The sequence below is a fragment of the Passer montanus genome, unplaced genomic scaffold, assembly GCF_014805655.1.
Source record: "Passer montanus isolate IOZ18808 unplaced genomic scaffold, ASM1480565v1 scaffold238, whole genome shotgun sequence".
Classification (NCBI taxonomy): domain Eukaryota; kingdom Metazoa; phylum Chordata; class Aves; order Passeriformes; family Passeridae; genus Passer; species Passer montanus.
Genome location: NW_024367015.1, coordinates 141,092 through 157,509, shown reverse-complemented (window position 1 = coordinate 157,509; position 16,418 = coordinate 141,092). Strand labels below are relative to the sequence as shown.

The following is a 16,418-nucleotide window of genomic DNA, read 5'->3' as shown; positions in this document are numbered from 1 at the left end:
CAGTGGTGCCTCGAGCTGGCTTGGCTCTGTTTCTCTGGGAGGCTGGGCCAGGGAGGGTCACGGACAGGAGAGCCCTGGTGAAAGTTCCTTGGGGTTTGGGAAATAGAAACGCTCCGATGGGCGTTTTTTGCCGTGCCCCTCGCTCCATCTAAATCCCTTCCTTTGGCTCCTGTCCGTCCGTGATTTCCAGCTAAGAACTCCGGCCACGTGCCGTTGGCTGGTGCCTTTAACCTCAGGTGTTCGAGTGGGAATAATCCTTAGGAACAGCTGAAATCCCAAGCGTTTCCCTCGGCACTCCACGAGCAGAGGAGTGACTTAATCCGGCGGCTTCTGCTGTTCCGCATCTGCTCGCTCAGCTCCTCACGGAGGAGGAGGAGGAGGAGGGAGGGAGGATGCTCGCCATGGCAACCTCGCGGCGCAGATTGCAGCCACTCGGAGAAGTGGCAGGACTTGGGAAAGAGGCAGGAGCGGCTGAGCTCAGAACGGGCACGGTCGGGGCCTCTCGTGAGCTGTCCGGGGAGCGCTCCCGGTGCCCCGGCTCCTGGTGGGGCTGTGCAGGGGAAGGGGCCCGCGGGAGGTCACGGAGCTTCCCCTGCGGGCAGCCGCAGTGAGAGGAGGGCTCTTCCTTCCCCCAGCACCGTTAATTGCTGCGATCATCCCCAAATTCGGTGATTTTATCGTCCAGTGCCTCCCAGTGCCGTGTTGCCTTGGTGTCCCTGTGAACTTTAACCTTGGCCGTGTTCCATCTGTGAAACTTTTCCTTGGATAAAGCAGCGGTTTTATTTTTTAATTACCTCACAGAGGAGGAGCTTTGCTCTGTGCTTCTGTTACAGGGCTGATGTGAAATCCCTGAAAAGGGGGGGTTAGATGACACTGATTTTAGCAGTTGCTGGAGTAACAAAACCATTCCTGGGTGCCTGGTGGATGTGAGGAGCTGCAGCTCGGGAGCCAACGCTGCAGAGAGCTGGGCTGGAATCCCTGGGAAGGTGCTGCCTGCCCAGCAGCAAATTCCCCACTCCCTGCACCTGCAGGGATTCCTCAGTGCTTCCCACAATGCATTAAAAATCGGTTAAAGTTTAAAATCCATCAAAAAGAATTTTAAAAGGAAGCTTGGCTGCTGTCCCTGGAATATTTCAAGGCAGCAGCACCATTAGAGCCCCCAAAATTCAGATGAATCACCTCTGAGGTGTTTCCATCTGGACGAGCCTTTGCTGGGAGCGTTGGTCCTAGAGCAGAGGCTCCAGGGATCCCAGACACAGCAGGACATGGCAATCCACGCCAGGACAGGCTGGGGCTGTGTGGTGGTGGTGGCCCCAGAGTCCCCCCAGAGCCCCGTGGCCACTGTGCTGTCCCCGGGGCCAGCCCCATCCCCTGGGGCTGCCGGGGCCTGGGCACACCTGGGAGAGGCCTGGGAGCCTGATGGACAGCAGGGCTTCAGAAATGGTGCATTTTACCCTCCTGGGCATTCAGGGGATTTTATCCTCCTGGAATGCAGCTGACACCCCCTCCCCGGTGGGGTGGGGAGCGGAGGCTCCATCCCGGGGGCTGCCCAGGAGCCCGGCCGTGCTCCAGGGCTGCCCACCCGGCTGTCCCCTCCTGGGAAGGGGCTGGGGACCTTCTGTGGGCAGGGGGAGGAGGAGCTGCTCCCCTGCAGGGCGTGAACCCATCGGGCTGATCACCGGCGCTGGGAAATCCCGCTGGGACACGGCCGGGGGCGGGAGCGCACCCCAGCACCCCCAGAGGTGTCCCAGGAACCGCCAGGGCCACTTGAGAATCCCAGTTAAGGATTTCGGTGGATGCGAGCCCAGCGCAGCCCGAGCTCCTCGAGGTGGTACCAAGCCCTATTTAAAGATTTCTAAGAGCCACGATGTGTCCTTGGTTTTCATCTCAGCTCCCTCTAATTTTAGCGTGGTTTCCGTAGGCTCTCATTTGCAGATTGCATCAAACCCTAGGACGAGGCTTGCAGAACTCGGGGCTGGGTTTTTTGGCTTCTTTTTTTTTTTTTTTTTTTTTTTTTTCCCTGGGAATGCAGCAATTTGTCGAGAGCAGAGAAATCCTCCGTGTTTGACTGGGCAGAGCCGCCCCTCCCGGTGTGAGCTGCGGAGAAGTTGGGGAAGGGAGGAAGGTGCAGGGATGAGGAGGGATGGCTGGGAGCAGCTGGGATTGAGGCTGGAGAGCCCCGGGGAGAGGCTGCTGTGGCAGGGCTGGAGCCAAGAGCAAAATTAGGGGAAGAAAGGAGCCTTAAATCCCCGCGCTCTGCCGAGGGGGAGCAAATACCGTGCTAATGGATCAGGTTCTGGCGAATAAAGAAGAAAAGAAGCTGTAAGCTCAGGAAGGCTCTTTTTTATTCTAAGGAGGAGAACATTCCTCATCCTTTAGTTCCCTTGGATCCGGAGTGAATGACTTTAGAGCTACAGGAGTTTAAGCTCATCGGAGGAAAACGGAGCTTCTTTTTTCAATTTTTTCTCCTTTTTTCTTTTTTTTTTTTTTCTTCCCGAATATTTTGCTGGGGAAAAGATCTGACAATGCGAGTCGGAGCCAAGAGGATCTGCGGAGAGCAAATTTAACCTTTTCTAGGCTAGGACCCAGCGGTCAGCAATAACCAGAATCTGTCTGAGCCGGGTGAAGGGGAGCGCAGAGCCGGCCCAGCCCCGGCAGGCGGGATGTAGGGAGCCCCGGTGGGACTGGGAGCGCCGAGCACATTCCCATGGCCGGGAATCCAGCGCTCTGCCCCGCGTCACGTGCAGCGCCAGGCACCGCTCCTGCTCCCGGCGCGCCGGGGATCTGAAGACGTCCTTGGGAGATAGATCTGGGATGCTCGGCAGCTCCGACTGAAACAAAGCATCGGCCGAGGCACCCGCCGGGAATAAAACTGAGGAGCCTCTGGACAGCTCGGGAATCGTCCCCGCGGGGCAGGGAGAGCATCCCTGCGCTCCTCCAGCGGAGCCCCGGCGGCGGCTCAGCCCCAGCCCGGAGCCGCCCGGGGCTGGATCCAGCGGGATTTAAACCTCGCCTCGGCCCTGGATTGTTCCCGCTGCGCTCGGCCGGGCGCTGCTTTTGCCGCTTGGACAGCGAGCCTGAGGGCAGCCCGCCGAGGAAGGGATGGCATGGCACGGGCACGGGCACGGGCACGGGCACGGCGGCATCCCCGAATTCCCCCCGCGAGGAACGCGCCGAGGCAGCGGATTCACCCCGCCCCTGAGCCACGGCAGGAGCCGCGAGCGGGGCCGGCGCCGGCGCCTGGTGTCCCTGCTGCAGAACCCGGCCCTGCTCTGCAGAGGTGCTGGGGACACCGGGGGGCTGCGGGGGACACACCTGGGGGCTGCGGGGCACAGACCTGGGGGCTTTAGGGGACACACCTGGGGGCTGCGGGGGCACAGACCCCGGTGGCTTTAGGGGACACACCTGGGGGGCTGCGGGGGGCACACCTGGGGGCTGTGGAGGCACCGACCTGGGGGCTTTAGGGGCACAGACCCTGCGGCGCTCAGAGCTGCTGCCACGAGGGGACACGGCTCGGGTGGGGACAAACCCTGGTCGCTCTGTGGGGACAGACCCTGGTGGCTTTATGGGGACAGACCTTGGTGGCTTTAGGAGGGACAATGATGCTTTTGTGGGAACAAACCCTGCTGGGGTTTGAGGAGATGCTGGCAGGAGGGACAGAGCTCTGTGGGGACACACCTTGGTGGCTCTGTGGGGACAGACAATGATGGCTTTGGTGGGGGACAAGCCCTGCTGGGGGTTGAGGAGATGCTGGCAGGAGGGGACAGAGCTCTGGGTGGGGACATACCTTGGTGGCTTTGGGGGGGACAAACGCTCCTGTGGGTTGAGGAGCTGCTGGCAGGAGGGGACACAGCTCTGGGCGGGGGCACTTTGGTGGCTTTGGGGGCCAAGGAGCTGCTGTGGCTGCCAGGAGCTCTGTCTCCATCTCTTCCCAGGTCAAACCTCAGCAATCTCTGCTTCTCTTGCTTTTTTTTTTTTTCCAAATATATAAAAAATCAGCTCTGTGCAGACACCTCCACAAGTTCTGTTTGCAGCCCCCTTCCATCTTCCCTTCACTGCTGCCCTTCCCAGTCTGACCTTTGACAATCTTTGGGGCAGAGGTTCCTCAGCCCTGGGACGTGTTTGGGAGAGGGTTGTGGCCCTCTGCTCCTGCCAGAAGGGCACTTGGACAGCCTGGAGCAGAGGCACAGGTTGGGATGGTGGTGGAGCCATGCTGGGAAGGGAGGGATGAGGCTGGGAAGGGGGCACTCCCTTCACAACCAGCATTAAAACCAGGCCCTGGGCTTTGATGGTGCTCCCAGCTGGGGATATCCTGGTTCCATCCTCTGGAGGAGCTGGAATCTCGTTGCACTTTGATTTCTCCCCAGGTATTTGCCGTGTGTGCGGCGTGGAGGCAGCTCTGCCTGTTGTTCCAAGAAATATCCCTACATTTTCCAGCCTGAGCACTAAATTGGTGGCTTTCAGCAGTTCCCTAATTATGTGAGACATTTTTTGTACTTAACAAATGGTTCTGATTCCTGCCAGCACTTCAGCCTGGTGTTCCAGGCCCGTGGGTGTCGGGGAACAGAACATATTTCTGTGTCTGTGAATATGATCCCACACGTTGTCTTAAGTGGGAAAATGTTCACAGCCCTTATATGGAGAGGGAAATTTTTTTCCCCTCTCTAAATCCATCAGCGCCTTCTCCTGCAGTACTAATGCAGCTTGATCTTCCTGGTGCTCTCCAGGCTGGGCTGGGAACCAGAAACAGGCAGTGGGCCCTCCTGGGTTCCTGGCAGGAGCGTGGTGTGACCTGCTGAGCCCTCATAGCCCCCAGGAATTGGGTCTGGGAGCGGGGGGTGCCTTCCCCACCCGCAGAGCTGCCAGGTGGAGGTTCCTGGGGGCAGCAGCTGCTGTTTCTCCTGGAGCTGAGCCTCCCTCCTTCCCCTGGCTGGAGCTGCCACCCCCAGCCGTGCTGGTGGCATGGCTGCAGCTGGGAATTGGGGGGAAAAATGGGAATTGGGGGGAAAAAATGGGAATGGTGGAAAAAGCTGGGAATTGTGGGAGAAGCTGGGATGTGTCACAGCGCAGTAACAGGGCCCTGCTCCCCACTGCTGTGCCAGGGGGACTGTGCCATGCCACACAGGGAAATTCAGGGAGCACAGGGAGAGGCTGGGACAGATTCATGGAACAGAGCCCTGGGAGGAGCTCCTGGGGCTGGTGGACAGGTGGAATTGCCTTCCCATGGATTTTGTCCAGGAATATCCATGGCTGCATGAGGTGTTCCTGCCCAGGGGCACCAATCCCAAATCCTCTGGGCCTTTGTGATGCTCAGGGAGGAGCAGGAGTGGGGAAAGGCCACTCTGGGCTGGTTCCTGGGAAAGCTGAGGGCAAGGGGAGGATGGCCAGGCTGGAGTGGCCATGGGCACTCACTCAGGGTGTAGATGGGCCTAGCTCCCAGGGCTGGGCACAGGGGCAGGGTCACCCCTGACCTGCTGGGAATGCTCTTCCCAAAGCACCTCAGGATCCCACTGGGCACTGCTGGCCGGGCACAGCTCGTTGTCCCTCAGGATCCACTGGGCACTGCTGGGCAGGGACAGCTCGTTGTCCCTCAGGATCCACTGGGCACTGCTGGGCAGGCACAGCTCGTTGTCCCTCAGGATCCACTGGGCACTGCTGGTCGGGCACAGCTCGTTGTCCCTCAGGATCCCACTGGGCACTGCTGGGCAGGGACAGCTCGTTGTCCCTCAGGATCCCACCGGGCACTGCTGGGCAGGGACAGCTCGTTGTCCCCAGGTCCTTCTCCAGGCACTCCTGCAGGATGTGCCATTTTGGGAATGGGGCTCTGCATGAGCCTTGAGCACCAACTCAGTGAATGGACCTGTATTTGTAGGGATTTTCCTTGGGATCACAAAACAGTTTTCTGTGTTTGTTGATCCATGGCTGCGGATGCTGCAGTGTTTTTCTCAGGATTTTTTTCCCCCAGCAAAGCCACTTCTCAGGATTCCTGCAGAAATACCTGGGAAAGAGGCCGCACTGAAAACTGGGAGCACCATCAGCTTTCCAGCCTGGGCACAGAAAATCCTGAAACCAAGGAGCTCTGTGCATTTTCCAGGGCTGTCCTTGTCTCCACCTGCCAGGAAAAGGCACTCTTTTAACGGGATGTCATTCTCACTCTGCTGGATGAACACTTCCAGTTGTGATGACAGCCATGTGGGAACTTGGACAAGTGGAAAAGGGAGCTCCAGGAGCTGCCAGGCACAGGCCTTTCATCAGAGCTGCTATTTTGGGGGCACTGGTTCAGCATCAGTAGGTGTGAGGCAAAGTGTCAGCCTGGGTTTAATCCTTGCCCAAGACATCTTGGCTTTGGAGTGGTGACTTTGGATCAATCTCATCCCCAAGGTCACTCTGTATCCGTGGGGAGGGCTGGGAAAATCCACCCACAGAGCTGCTGTCTGATTTGTTTCCTTCTTCCGTTTTTCCTTAATCCAGCTGATTTTGGGAAGGACAAACCAAGGCAGGAGAGTGGCATTCCAGGGGGGTTTGGAGTCCCCTTCCCTGGGGGTGGCACTCAGTGCTCTGGGCTGGGGACAAGGTGGGACTTGGTGACCTTGGAGGGCTTTTCCTCAAGAATCCTGGGATTCTGGTCCTCAGGATTTGCTGGAATCTCATCCACAGGGTTGGTGAGGGCAGGAGAACCTCACTGGTGTGAGCCCTCAGGTTACCTGGGGCTGGCTGAATGTGAATTCCGCTGGCTGGATGTGACCCAACACCTGAGCTCACCATCCCAGGAGGGACCAGCTTCTCCCTGCTGGCTCCAGCCAGGAGCACAAGGAGTGCCTGAAACTGTGGGGTGGGAAAAGCTTTCAGTGTCAGGGCACTTGTTTTCAGTGTGAACTGTGATTTCCAGTGATTATTTGCTTCCCAGGAAATCCTGGGCAGCTCGTCCCCCCATCCAAACCCATTTGCTTTTACTCAGCCCAATTTAATTCCTCCCTGCCCAGGTTTCTGGCTGGATGCAGGAGATCTGACTCTGAGCTATCCCACAGCTTTTTCTTGCTCTCTGGAATACCCAGAAGGTCAAATCCCATCCTCTGTGTCCTCCTAATTTAACTGGAGCCGGGAGAGCTGCACAGAGTGCATTCCTTGGGTCCCAGTGCAGGGCAGGAGGGTGCTGGAGCTCTGGGAGCTCTGGAGTGAATCAGCTGCTCCCTTGGGAGACTCATCCATGTTTATCCTGGAAAAGCTTCCCAAATTTCCTCTGGAGCAGCTACAACCCAGCTAATTACAACAGGGATCAAAACGGGAGCTCGAAAGGGAAGTGAAAATAAAATTAAGAGAAAATAAAGCAAATAAATATTGAAATAGAAATAAATCACAGAGTGGTGGCTGCTGCCACCATTTAACTGCAGATACAACACGAACACTTCTTCTTAATTAAGGAGTGGAAAAAGCTAATTAGCAAACTGCATCATGGCATTGTTGGGGAGATGAGGGCTTTGTGATTAAAGTTGCTTTGAGGAAGCAGGCCAGGAAAGAAGTCCAGGTTTCCTGGAAGATCTGTAATGATTTTGTAATTGATTTCCTGGAGCAGGATTCTTAATTTTATGGGATTTCGGCTGCTTGTGTGTTTGTGATTTATTTGTTAACAAGAGGAGCAAAAGCCAGGTTTGTTTGGAGCAGTTCTGGGAGCCCTGGGACAAGGGTTAGTGGGTGAACTGCAGTGGATAGACAGGAACTTGAGCTGTGGTTTATTCTGCACAGGTAATTTGGGAATTTGGGATGGAATTAGAGGAGCTTTGGGGGTTGGAATTAAATGATCTGTCACAGAAACCCAGAATATGCTGAGTTGGAAGGGACCCTCAGCATTATTGAGCCCAATTCATGTTTCCCACAAAACCCAAGTGGGAATCCCAAAAAGGGGGAAAACACCCCAAAAATCTGTGGAACAAAAAACTCCTGCAACTCACATAAAAGTCAAAAAAACCTGAATTTTAAACAGGTCCAGACAATTCCAGGGCGTGTGGAGAGGCTGAAAAGGAAAGGCATCCTTTTCCACAGGAACCCTGGGCTGGGCAGAGCCCCAAGAGCCAGGAATGAGCTGGAGCTGCCCTGGTCTGGAGCCCACGCTGGCAGGAGCCCACCCCAGGCTCCCCTCACTGTGACCTGTCGGTGCCTGGGGCGAGGTGGGGGATGTTGGTGGCCTCAGGGCAGGAGGGGCCCTGTCCCCTGCGGGTGTGTCCCTTTTCCCAGGGCTTGGGAAGCAGATTGCTCCCCGTGCTCAGAGCCAGGCTCCCGCTGCTCGCATTTGCAGCCTCATTTCACCTGGGACAGTGCCTGGAGCAGCCCCGTGGGATCCTGGAGCTGCACAGCTTTATGGATGAGATAATCAGCAGCTCCTGAAAGTGATTAAATAAAGGTGGCATCTCCAGTCAGCGTCCTGGGGTGGTTTTGCCAGGTTTTGATGGATTATTGGAGTGTTTTCAGGAGGCTTTCCATACTGGGAGCAGCAGGCAGAGCATTACATCCAGGAATCCCAGGGCCTGCTGAAGGTCAGCATTCCCTGTGGCAGGCGCAGGGCTGTGCATCCAGCACAAATGCTGCAGTTTTTACATTCAGGGGCTGGGTTTGTGCCTTTCCCTCCTGTTTCCTCGGTTTAATTGATGCAGTGTTGTATGAAATAAATGGGGGGAGAAGTTGTGGCAGAGGACAAGTGTTGGGGTTTCTCTGCCGTGTATTCCCTGTCTCCTGTGAAGCTGTTTCCTGACATTTGCAGCTTTTCATGGAGTCCCAGAGTGGTTTGGGCTGAAAGGGACCTTAAAACCCATCCCATGCCACCCCTGCCATGGCAGGGACACCGCCTGTATCCCCAGCCTGGCCTGGGGCAGCCAAGCTGCTCTGGGCACCCTGTGCCACTGGGAGACCTTAAAACACAGATTTTAAATTTAGCATCATCAGCAAAGTTCTCCAAAGACTTCTCTGACCATTTGCCCTCAGCCTGGTGGTTCCTGGGAGGACAAAAATTTGTCATTCTTTAGAAACACTGAGCTCTTAAAAATCACATTCCTTTAGACCTTGGTGGTAATTAGGAGGGTTAATTAACCAGGGTGGGTTATGGCAGCAGAGGAAGGTGAATGTCCCAACCTGATTTGAGCTGACTGAGCAGAGCTGAGGCAGTGTCACTGTCCCCTGCCGTGGGTGGTGGTGGCAGGAGGTGACAGCTGCCACCTTGCCCACGCCGTGCAGCTCCTGTCCCCTCCCCGAGCTGCTCCTGCAGCAGGAGCAGCCTGGAATTTGTGGGAAGCCCTGCAGGCTTTGCCAGGGACTGGTTCAGGGGTTTAAAGGCTGTGTTGGAGCAGCAGCTCAGCAGCTCTTCATCCTTGGTCCCAGCTCAGCTCCACCCCAGCCCAGCTCCATTCCTGCCCAACCTTGATCCCAGCTCAGCTCCACCCCAGCCCAGCTCCATTCCTGCCCATCCCATCCTTGATCCCAGCTCAGCTCCACCCCAGCCCAGCTCCATTCCTGCCCATCCCATCCTTGATCCCAGCTCAGCTCCATCCCAGCCCAACCTCAATCCCGCCCATCCCAATCCCAGCTCAGCTCCACCCCAGCCCAGCTCCATTCCTGCCCATCCTTGATCCCAGCTCAGCTCCACCCCAGCCCAGCTCCATTCCTGCCCATCCCAGCCTCAGCAGCACTCACCACCATTCCAAATCTCATCTGAAGCCCTCACATCCATCAGAGCTTGTTTCAAATCTGGGAGCACAAGCACAGAATATTTTAGATATTTTAGGAATTGGAGCCTGTGTGGTTTGGCAGCCAGGGTTTTGGTTCAGAGTTTGGTGGGGATTGGTTTGGGGATTTTAATTTTTTTTTTGGTGTGCCTATTGGCATGGCCAAGCACTTTCCTTTCAAATGTTCTGGATTTTTCCCTTTCCAGTTTGGCCAGAATGACCTTTGTTTGTTGGGAGCTGAACCTGTGTCTGTGCTTGATGCTTGGGTGAGGGTTTTGTCACCCTGTGAAGGGGATGATGCTGCAGGGGAGGATTAAACCCAAGGCTGGCTATTTTACATATCCTGAGACTTTTCACCCTAAAATGGAGGTTGTACTTCCCACTTTTAGCCTGGAGAAAAGGAGGAATTTTTCCATGGAAAAGGTGGTCAGGCCTTGGAGCTGCCTGGGGAAGAGGTGGAGTCCTGGAGGGATTTCACAGCACCAATGGAATAAAGGTCCCTGTCCATTCTCCACTCTGGATTTGGGCTGAACTCCAACGTTTGGTGACGTAAGAATTCCAACAATTGCAGAAGAAGCTCTCAGGCACTCTGACTGTCCCTGAAAGGCTTTGTTCCTTGTGATGGTTTCCAACATTGCTTCCAGTTTCACAGGTTTTAAAAATATCCTTCCCAGTTGTGGTAGGAGGAAGTTTTCCTGCAGGAAAAGCGAAATAGCCATAAAAGGCTTGTTATTAAATCTTACGAGCTCAGTGTTTTTAATTTAACTTGTTACATCACAGGAGTGTGAATTCATTAAACTTCCTATTCTTATATGTGGGATCTATTTTAGCTGATGAATCTCTAAGAAAAAGGTTGGAGATGCGTCAGCAGCTCCTGTGGCTCTCTGGGAGGAAAATATATGGAATTTAAAAGGACTGTATGGAAGGCAAGGGAGCAGTGCCTGTGTCCTTCATCCTGCTGGAGGAAGAGGAGGGAACAGACCCCGACCACAGCCGGGGGGGCAGCTGGAATGTTCTCACTCCCTCTCCCCTCTCCGGGTGTGTGTTATCCTCGGCAGAGCTGGGGTTGGTGGGGAGCCCCAGTGGCCAGGCTGGTGTCCTTGTCCCTGCCCTCTGGCAGGGCTCTTGTGCCAGCACCTCCCCTTGGGGGCTCCACGGTTTGCTGTACAGGGCCTGAGCTGTGCAAATGGGGCTTTTGTGGGTTCTGTGGCAGGGCAGGAGAGCGTGGGGCTGCTGCTTCTGAGTTCAGTCCCCTGTCCCCTCCTCAGGGGATGGCACTGCTGGCACAGGGCCGGCTCTGGGGCGCTCTTTGCTTTTTATTCTGGTCTGATTCCAAGTGTTGTAACAACCCAAGCAGATATTGCTTCCTGCTGTCCCAAACCCCTCTGCAGCACTGCATTCCCAGGGGCAGCTGGGGCTCCTCCCTTTGGCTTCCTCTGGGGGCTTAAACTTAAATTTGAACTTTGCTTGGGTTGGGAGGGACCTTAAATCCCACCCAGTGCCCCCCTGCCATGGCAGGGACACCTTCCACTGTCCCAGGTGCTCCAGCCCCAGTGTCCAGCCTGGCCTTGGGCACTGCCAGGGATGCAGGGGCAGCCACAGCTGCTCTGGGAATTCTATTCCAGGGCCTGCCCACCCTCCCAGTCAGTAATTCCCGCCCAGTCTCCCATCCATCCCTGCCCTCTGGCAGTGGGAGCCACTCCCTGTGTCCTGTCCCTGATTTTAAATCACTTTATATCACTTTTCAACCACTTTGGGGAGGAGCTGAAGTGTCCGAAGGCTGGGAGCTGTCCCCTGGATGATCCCGCTCTGGCTGTGGGGATTCCCACTGACAATTTGGCTTCTGCCCTAAACCTCTGCTGTGTGAATCCCAGGCTCCTCAGTGCAGTGCCCTGGCTGCAGCCCCCTGTGCAGCTGGACATGCATTTCTGGGGTCCCAGCAGCAGGAAGGCTGAGGCTGCCCCGGCGCTGCAGGGTGAGAGGCACACGTGGACTGGCATTAATTTCATTAAGCTGCTGTAATTCCCCCTAAATAATGTTGTGTGCTGCTGATTCCTTTGCACTGTGCAGGATCAGTGTCAGGCTGCCAGGCCTGTGACTGTTCCCCTTATCCCATTTTCTCCAGTAATTCCCTGCAGCAGCTGCCTGCTCCCTCCTAATTCCCTTTGCCAAGGAAGTGCAGCTTGTCACCAAAGTGTTATTTTAGTTGTAGTTTAGTGCTGGTCTCAGAACACAAAGGCTCCAGAGAGTTACAGACACAATCCCAAAGATTTTTGGAAAGGAAGCACCATGGAAATCAGGGTTCTGCAGGGAACATTGGCCTGGACTAGTTCTTGCTGAAATAAACCCCCAGAAATTCCCATAAATTCTCATTAATCCATCACAGAGGCATCAATATATTCACTGCTCCAAGAAGTGGTCAGTTAATTTTATTCCTAGATTTCTTCCCCAAATCCTGGCAGTGACCAACAGGGCACCCCTTTGGCCTGAGCTCCCCAGATCCTGTTTGGGAAGCAGGGAAATTCCTGCAAAACGTGGCAAACTGCTCTGACCTGCCGTGTAATCCCAGCCAGAGTGGCTTTTGTGTGCTGAAACCACCCCAGGCCCTCCTCTGCTTTTCCAGGGATGATTTAACACTCCATAAATCAGGACACACACCCGAGCAGTAAAAAGGGACAATATCTCAAGGTGCCATAGAGAAAAGTAACATTAGTTACATATTTAGGCAGTCAGTGTCACCCTGCTTGCTTATTTACAAGAGAAATAATTCACCCAAACTCGACAGCGAGGGGAGGGGAGCTGCCACCTGAGGCTGGGAATTTTTGGCAATTTGGTTGTCAGGAAGACACTGCTGGAAAACACAATTTTCCTGACTCCCAATAACTGTGGAATAAAGTGATTTTTGGGGCTGAGGGTGCACTTTGCACTGGGGGAGCTCACACTTCCCCAGCTGCTGGTGGCTCTCCCTTATCTCCCCAGCCAGATCTGCAGAGTAAGGAAATCTATTTTAAGAAAGGCAGAGAAATCCCCAGTGCTGCTCAGGGACTCTGGAAAAGTCTCCCTGTGGAGGTGGACTGTGCTGAGGTGCTCCTGAGACACCAGGACAGGATTTGCTGCCTTTCCTCAGGTGTCTGGAGAAAACCTGAAGGAAAATGATGTCAAGCTGCTGCTCTGGGTTAATTTAATTTGATTTCTCTCTTACCCCAGTCACTGCTGGGCAGGAAAACCTCTCAGGCAGGGCAGAAAGCCCTGGGAATTCCAAGCTGAGCTTTGCTGGTCCTCGTGGAAGTGCCTTTGGAGGAGCAGGGGTTTGGAGTTTGTTGGACTCGTGGCCAGGGGTGGTTCTGGGGGATTTTGGTGCTCTGGGCAGCAGGACATGGCTCAAAGCACAGAACAATTTGCTAATTAAGGGCTGTGCTTGGAATGGAACCCGGGGGAAGCTCCAGGGGAAGGGAAATGTGTTCATTTTACCTCTGCATTTGTAACTGCACAGCTGAGAGCAAGGGGAGGGGGGGAGAGGCTCCAGCTCAGGCTGCACAGCAGAGCAGTGAGCTCCTTCCACTGAAATCTGGCTCATTGCTGGGGTTTCCTGGGATAAAGGACAGGGGAGAATCCTCCAGGAACAAGAGAAAAAATAGAGGATTATTTATTTATTCCTTTGCCCAAAGAGGAGCCAATCTGGAGTAAGGGCTGGACCTGTTATTTCCAAATCCTCAGTGGAGATAATTGGATAACTAAAGATAAACACTGTGGTTAAATTCAATGTAAATTTATCTGGTTTATTTTAATCTTTTTAGGCTGGGGTTCAAGCTTTGCTGTTCAGCTGTGCTTTAACAAACACCATTCCAGCTGCAGCCTGAGCTGGAGGGTGATCCTGAGGGATCAGCTCGGTCTGGGATCCTCAGGTGCTGGGTTTGTGCTGGGCACTGAGGTGTGACACGAGCTGGGAACTGGGAAATCCCTCCTGGACGGCCTCTGGCAGAAGGCCCAGCTGGGAGGGTTGCAAAAGGCAAACTTTGGCCATCTCTGTTTTAAACCATCGAATTCCCAGTGCTTCTGAAACTCACATTTATTCGCTGTCATTTCTGCTGTTGTGTTACTGATTTTGAAACACTCAGGGAGTCACAACCCTTTGGATTTTCTTGAAGGAGTCCTGGGGGTTGTTTGTTGGACAGGGATGTGGGAGTGACGGCCCAGTGGTGACAGCAGGAGGAGAGGGAATTGCGCAGGAGGGAAGGCACTGGAGATCAGGAGGTGTGTCTCCACGAGGAGCTCAGCTGGGAGCTCCACACCTCCTTTTCCTGCTGCTCTGTACCCACCTGCTCCTGGCAGGGGGACACACCTGTAACTGCCTGGCAGTGCCCCCCAAAACCAGGGAATCATGGAATCACTGAGGGGGAAAAGCCCTGTGAGCCCACCGAGTCCCCAGTGTGCCACGGCCACCCACGTGCCACATCCACAGGGCTGGAAGTGCTGGGGATGGACACGGCCCTCAGGGACAGGGGGGACTCTGGCAGGGCAGGGCTTGGGCTTCCTGATCCTTGGGGGTCCCTTCCCTCCACCCTGTGCTCCTCTGACTTGTTCCCACGTGGAACGGACCCCTCTGGAACCCCGCTCCTGGAAAAGCTCCCTGGGAGGATCCAGCCCGGATGAGAGGCAGCCGGGACTGACAGGCTGGGGCTGCCACGTCCCTAAAATCAAATCTCTCCTTGGTATCCCTAAAATCAAATATCTTCTGCTATCCCTGAGATCCAGCCTCTCCTGGTATCCCTAAAATCCAACCCCTCCTGGTATCCCTCAGATCCTGCTCTCCCGGTGCCTGTGGGCCCTGCCACCCATTTTTAATGGAATTTAAACGGATGATAGGGAAGTACATCTGGAATTGGCCTGTGTTTCTCACGTGGAAATATCCCCGGAGTGCTGTAACAACCACAGGGTGGTGAATTTATATCCCAGAAAATTCCCAGCATTTCTGTCCGTGCAAATCATTAACATGGAAGGAGATGGAGGAAAAAATCCGTCAGTTTTTGGGACAAATTTCTTTCCCTGTGTTTTGTAGGATATAAATCTCCTTTTGACGAAGGAGAGCTGTTATCACCAGGGGCTAAAACCCACCAAATAAAGCAGTTAAAAGGTTCATTCTGCTCCTAAAAAAGAGCTCCTATCATTCCCATTACTGTCATTCTGAATTAAGTATGGAGGATGCACAGGAAAGAAATTTCTGATTTTTTAAATAACATTTTTACTACGAAAATAAATATAAAATTATCAAACTTGTATGGAGGATGCACAGGAAAGAAATTTCTGATTTTTAAATAACATTTTTTAAATGAAAATAAATATAAAATTATCAAACTTATATTTTAAAATAGATTTATTTAAAATATATGCCCCTTTTAATTCTGAAGGGACTCAGTTACATAAAATATTTTCCCAATGTTTCTTTAGTTAAAAGGTGAATTTAAAAAAAAATTATAAATAAATAACTATAATTATATAATGTGCATTTATATAAATATAAACAGACATTTATAAATGCCTCATGTACAAGTAGATAAATACATACATTTATTAATACAAATACGGACGTATAAATACATAAATACCCAAACCACACAGAAATTTAAATATGTAAACAAGCAAATATAGCTTAATATACCAAATCCAGGGCTATTTTCATATGCAAACACACAAGCATAAATAAATACAGAAAATATGAATAGAGATATTTCAATATGGAAGCAAAGAATTACAACTGCAGGTATTTGGCTTAAATTTTGTAGTTTGCTTTCTTTTTAAGTACTTCCCAATTTCTGGGCAGGAGCATCCCAGGTCCGAGGGTCTGGGACATTGATCCAGAAGGGATTTGTTCTGTGGGATTGCCTCTGGGGTGTGGGGAAGGTGAGACGTCCTTCAGCTCCCAGTGGAAGTGTGGAAGGAGCGGGACTGGGGGGTATTTAAGGTCCTTCCCAATCCAAACCAGTCTGGGATCCTGGGATCCCTTTGTTTTTGGGAATTTAGGGATAGGAGGGAGGCACTGGGAAGGGAATGGGGAATGTTGGAGGTGTCAGACTCTGCAGCCCCTGCTGCTGAGGGGGACAGCTTGAAGGGAGGATCCACGAGGAAAATGCTCAACCTGAACAGAAAGAAAGTGGAATAATCACAGAACCCTGGAATGGGTTGGGAGGGACCTCAAACCCACCCAGTGCCACCCCTGCCATGGCAGGGACACCTCCCGCTGTCCCAGGCTGCTCCAGGCTGGCCTTGGGCACTGCCAGGGATGCAGGGGCAGCCCCAGCTGCTCTGGAATTCCCATCCCAGTCCCCCATCACCCCCCAGGTGATGTGATGTGAGGTGATTGAGGTCAGGTGCTGTTCCTTCCCCATATCCCATCACTCCGTGCCCTCTGGCAGTGGGAAGCCATTCCCTGCGTCCTGTCACTGGGGCAGATTAAAATCCCTCTTGTCTGGCATTTTCTCGGAATCCAGGTCAGTATGAGGGAATCTGCTCACCCCATGTGAGGGGAGTCTGTCATTCCTGGGGAGCCCCAGGGGAGCTGTCCCTGGGGGTCCCCAGGGTCCCACATTCCCAGCTCCCGTGTCCCTGTGGGGCTGGGAATGGCTCCAGCCCTCCGTGGGCAGCGCACCAGTCCTTCCCTGTGCAAATCATGGGAATCAGGCAGGAAAGCAGCCTGCCTCCAAATGC

At 53.8% G+C, this 16,418-nt stretch overlaps 1 protein-coding gene across 1 annotated transcript in view; it reads left to right on the top strand.

Moving 5' to 3' along the window:
- Positions 1-2,037: 2,037 nt before the first annotated feature.
- The window catches only part of LRRC7 (leucine rich repeat containing 7), a 91,211-nt gene continuing 76,830 nt past the window's right edge, over positions 2,038-16,418 (top strand). Inside the window, exon 1 of the mRNA XM_039710927.1 lies at positions 2,038-3,280. Coding sequence (XP_039566861.1) covers positions 3,103-3,280 — 178 coding nt within the window. The 5' untranslated portion in view covers positions 2,038-3,102. The remainder of the gene's footprint in view (positions 3,281-16,418) is intronic.